This window comes from Musca vetustissima, unplaced genomic scaffold (assembly GCF_032173495.1).
Source record: "Musca vetustissima isolate MV318-11 ecotype Yass unplaced genomic scaffold, APGP_CSIRO_Mvet_v1 utg47764, whole genome shotgun sequence".
NCBI classification, from domain to species: domain Eukaryota; kingdom Metazoa; phylum Arthropoda; class Insecta; order Diptera; family Muscidae; genus Musca; species Musca vetustissima.
The window spans coordinates 2,650-7,978 of record NW_026878197.1 but is presented as its reverse complement, the minus strand read 5'-3'; the positions used below and the strand labels follow the sequence as shown (position 1 = coordinate 7,978).

At 38.4% G+C, this 5,329-nt stretch overlaps 1 protein-coding gene across 1 annotated transcript; it reads right to left on the bottom strand.

Moving 5' to 3' along the window:
• Positions 1-1,018: 1,018 nt before the first annotated feature.
• LOC133322990 (uncharacterized) lies at positions 1,019-1,464 on the bottom strand (the record flags this gene model as incomplete). The annotated part of the gene is made up of 1 exon (XM_061531941.1): positions 1,019-1,464. A coding segment is annotated over one exon (446 nt), but the record flags the coding sequence as incomplete, so codon positions are not given.
• Between the last annotated feature and the right edge of the window lie 3,865 nt (positions 1,465-5,329).

Below are 5,329 nucleotides of genomic sequence, written 5' to 3'. Positions count from 1 at the left end.
ATGGATGGTTGGCTTTAGAAAATATTCTTAAAAAAATACACGCCTTGGATGGTTGGTCCTTTAGAAAATATTCTTTAAAAAATCCACGCCTTGGATGGTTGGTTGGCTTTAGAAAATATTCTTTAAAAAATCCACGCCTTGGATGGTTGGTCCCTTAGAAAATATTCTTTAAAAAATCCACGCCTTGGATGGTTGGTCCTTTAGAAAATATTCTTTAAAAAATCCACGCCTTGGATGGTTGGTCCTTTAGAAAATATTCTTTAAAAAATCCACGCCTTGGATGGTTGGTCCTTTAGAAAATATTCTTTAAAAAATCCACGCCTTTGATGGTTGGTTGGCTTTAGAAAATATTCTTTAAAAAATCCACGCCTTGGAAGGTTGGTCCCTTAGAAAATATTCTTTAAAAAATCCACGCCTTGGATGTTTGGTTGGCTTTAGAAAATATTCTTTAAAAAATCCACGCCTTGGATGGTTGGTCCTTTAGAAAATATTCTTTAAATATTGTACAGATTCCCACAAGGACGTAGGATCTGTTGTGAAGTCTAAATTCAGACGAATTTAGAGCCTTAGGATTATGAGTTGCCGGCAAAAGCAACAACTACAACACATACAAAATATACGGACAACACCACAAGTATACGCTTTATACTCACGTGATGGTACGCACAAATAAATAAAAAGGAGAAAATAATTCACTGTTTTAATTATACAATACTGCCGGGCGACAGATTTATTGGGTTTTGATTTGGGTATTTGTGGGTTTCAAAAATAAGGATCAGGACGATCTTTTTTGTTGCACTACTTTTACAAGAGTGATTAGTGATGGGCGGAAATCGATTATGTTCCCCTTTATGAGATGAGGTCCAACTCGATGAGGTCGTCATCGGTGTCCATCGGTGTGGTACCCACGTACGGCTTGATGGCTGTGCGGCCATCAACATCCTCCGCCCCTTGCACTGGTGCAACCTTAACTGCCGCTGCCAGGACCTTCATTTGGTCCGCAATTTCCTTCAGCAACCTATTGGTCTCCCGTGACTCTATGCTTTCTGTAGGCTCCTGTTTTGGGATCTTTAGCCGATCCGCTACGGAAGATTTTTGTTGGGTTTCGGCCTTCTTGGGGGTTGCGTTTTTTGATCGTTGCGGGGGCTTGTTGTTGTTTGGCCTCTGAGGGGGGTTGTTGTTGTTGTTGGGCTTCTGAGGGGTGTTGTTGTTGGGCCTCTGAGTGGTGTTGTTGGGCCTCTGAGGGGCGTTGTTGTTGGGCCTCTGAGGGGGCTTGTTGTTGTTGGGCCTCTGAGGGGTGTTGTTGTTGGGCCTCTGAGGGGGCTTGTTGTTGTTGGGCCTCTGAGGGGGGTTGTTGTTGGGCCTCTGAGGGGGCTTGTTGTTGTTGGGCCTCTGAGGGGGGTTGCTGTTCCGATGAGTGAACCTGTTGTTGTTGTTGTTCCGCTGTGGGAGATTGCCTTTGGTCTGCTGCGGTTGATTATTGTCGAACTGCCGCTGGTTGTTGGGATGCAATAGCGTGTGGTGCCGTTCCCGACATATCCTGCAATTGCCTATTGCATTACAATTGCGTACCAGGTGCTCCCTCCCAAGGCAATTCAAGCAATATCTGTGCACCCGCACCGCATACTCCCTGTCCTTCTGCGCCATCCTACGAAACATTGCAAAAATAAGGATCAGGACGATCTTTTTTGTTGCACTACTTTTACAAGAGTGATTAGTGATGGGCGGAAATCGATTATGTTCCCCTTTATGAGATGGGAGGACGCCGATGACTACAGGTCCAACTCGATGAGGTCGTCATCGGTGTCCATCGGTGTGGTACCCACGTACGGCTTGATGGCTGTGCGGCCATCAACAAATATAAAAAATATTCTTTAATATTCTGTAAAAAATCCACGCCTTGGATGGTTGGTTGGCTTTAAAAAATATTCTTTAAAAAAATCCACGCCTTGGATGGTTGGTCCTTTAGAAAATATTCTTTAAAAATCCACGCCTTGGATGGTTGGTTGGCTTTAGAAAATATTCTTTAAAAAAAATCCACGCCTTGGATGGTTGGTTGGCTTTAGAAAATATTCTTTAAAAAATCCACGCCTTGGATGGTTGGTTGGCTTTAGAAAATATTCTTTAAAAAATCCACGCCTTGGATGGTTGGTTGGCTTTAGAAAATATTCTGTAAAAAATCCACGCCTTGGAAAATATCCTTCAGAAAATATGGTTGGATGGTTGGTTGGCTTTAGAAAATATTCTGTAAAAAATCCACGCCTTGGATGGTTGGTTGGCTTTAGAAAATATTCTTTAAAAAATCCACGCCTTGGATGGTTGGTTGGCTTTAGAAAATATTCTTTAAAAAATCCACGCCTTGGATGGTTGGTTGGCTTTAGAAAATATTCTTTAAAAAATCCACGCCTTGGATGGTTGGTTGGCTTTAGAAAATATTCTTTAAAAAATCCACGCCTTGGATGGTTGGTTGGCTTTAGAAAATATTCTTTAAAAAATCCACGCCTTGGATGGTTGGTTGGCTTTAGAAAATATTCCTTAAAAAATCCACGCCTTGGATGGTTGGTTGGCTTTAGAAAATATTCTTTAAAAAATCCACGCCTTGGATGGTTGGTTGGCTTTAGAAAATATTCTTTAAAAAATCCACGCCTTGGATGGTTGGTTGGCTTTAAAAAATATTCTTTAAAAAAAATCCACGCCTTGGATGGTTGGTTGGCTTTAGAAAATATTCTTTAAAAAATCCACGCCTTGGATGGTTGGTTGGCTTTAGAAAATATTCTTTAAAAAATCCACGCCTTGGATGGTTGGTTGGCTTTAGAAAATATTCTTTAAAAAATCCACGCCTTGGATGGTTGGTTGGCTTTAGAAAATATTCTTTAAAAAATCCACGCCTTGGATGGTTGGTTGGCTTTAGAAAATATTCTTTAAAAAATCCACGCCTTGGATGGTTGGTTGGCTTTAGAAAATATTCTTTAAAAAATCCACGCCTTGGATGGTTGGTTGGCTTTAGAAAATATTCTTTAAAAAATCCACGCCTTGGATGGTTGGTTGGTTGGCTTTAGAAAATATTCTTTAAAAAATCCACGCCTTGGATGGTTGGTTGGCTTTAGAAAATATTCTTTAAAAAATCCACGCCTTGGATGGTTGGTTGGCTTTAGAAAATATTCTTTAAAAAATCCACGCCTTGGATGGTTGGTTGGCTTTAGAAAATATTCTTTAAAAAATCCACGCCTTGGATGGTTGGTTGGCTTTAGAAAATATTCTTTAAAAAATCCACGCCTTGGATGGTTGGTTGGCTTTAGAAAATATTCTTTAAAAAATCCACGCCTTGGATGGTTGGTTGTCTTTAGAAAATATTCTTTAAAAAATCCACGCCTTGGATGGTTGGTCCTTTAGAAAATATTCTTTAAAAAATCCACGCCTTGGATGGTTGGTCCTTTAGAAAATATTCTTTAAAAAATCCACGCCTTGGATGGTTGGTCCTTTAGAAAATATTCTTTAAAAAATCCACGCCTTGGATGGTTGGTCCTTTAGAAAATATTCTTTAAAAAATCCACGCCTTGGATGGTTGGTCCTTTAGAAAATATTCTTTAAAAAATCCACGCCTTGGATAGTTGGTTGGTCCTTTAGAAAATATTCTTTAAAAAATCCACGCCTTGGATGGTTGGTCCTTTAGAAAATATTCTTTAAAAAATCCACGCCTTGGATGGTTGGTCCTTTAGAAAATATTCTTTAAAAAATCCACGCCTTGGATGGTTGGTCCTTTAGAAAATATTCTTTAAAAAATCCACGCCTTGGATGGTTGGTCCTTTAGAAAATATTCTTTAAAAAATCCACGCCTTGGATGGTTGGTCCTTTAGAAAATATTCTTTAAAAAATCCACGCCTTGGATGGTTGGTCCTTTAGAAAATATTCTTTAAAAAATCCACGCCTTGGATGGTTGGTCCTTTAGAAAATATTCTTTAAAAAATCCACGCCTTGGATGGTTGGTCCTTTAGAAAATATTCTTTAAAAAATCCACGTCTTGCTGACAGACTGGTCCTTTAGAAAATATTCTTTAAAAAATCCACGCCTTGGATGGTTGGTCCTTTAGAAAATATTCTTTAAAAAATCCACGCCTTGGATGGTTGGTCCTTTAGAAAATATTCTTTAAAAAATCCACGCCTTGGATGGTTGGTCCTTTAGAAAATATTCTTTAAAAAATCCACGCCTTGGATGGTTGGTCCTTTAGAAAATATTCTTTAAAAAATCCACGCCTTGGATGGTTGGTCCTTTAGAAAATATTCTTTAAAAAATCCACGCCTTGGATGGTTGGTCCTTTAGAAAATATTCTTTAAAAAATCCACGCCTTGGATGGTTGGTCCTTTAGAAAATATTCTTTAAAAAATCCACGCCTTGGATGGTTGGTCCTTTAGAAAATATTCTTTAAAAAATCCACGCCTTGGATGGTTGGTCCTTTAGAAAATATTCTTTAAAAAATCCACGCCTTGGATGGTTGGTCCTTTAGAAAATATTCTTTAAAAAATCCACGCCTTGGATGGTTGGTCCTTTAGAAAATATTCTTTAAAAAATCCACGCCTTGGATGGTTGGTCCTTTAGAAAATATTCTTTAAAAAATCCACGCCTTGGATGGTTGGTCCTTTAGAAAATATTCTTTAAAAAATCCACGCCTTGGATGGTTGGTCCTTTAGAAAATATTCTTTAAAAAATCCACGCCTTGGATGGTTGGTCCTTTAGAAAATATTCTTTAAAAAATCCACGCCTTGGATGGTTGGTCCTTTAGAAAATATTCTTTAAAAAATCCACGCCTTGGATGGTTGGTCCTTTAGAAAATATTCTTTAAAAAATCCACGCCTTGGATGGTTGGTCCTTTAGAAAATATTCTTTAAAAAATCCACGCCTTGGATGGTTGGTCCTTTAGAAAATATTCTTTAAAAAATCCACGCCTTGGATGGTTGGTCCTTTAGAAAATATTCTTTAAAAAATCCACGCCTTGGATGGTTGGTCCTTTAGAAAATATTCTTTAAAAAATCCACGCCTTGGATGGTTGGTCCTTTAGAAAATATTCTTTAAAAAATCCACGCCTTGGATGGTTGGTTCTTTAGAAAATATTCTTTAAAAAATCCACGCCTTGGATGGTTGGTCCTTTAGAAAATATTCTTTAAAAAATCCACGCCTTGGATGGTTGGTCCTTTAGAAAATATTCTTTAAAAAATCCACGCCTTGGATGGTTGGTCCTTTAGAAAATATTCTTTAAAAAATCCACGCCTTGGATGGTTGGTCCTTTAGAAAATATTCTTTAAAAAATCCACGCCTTGGATGGTTGGTTGGC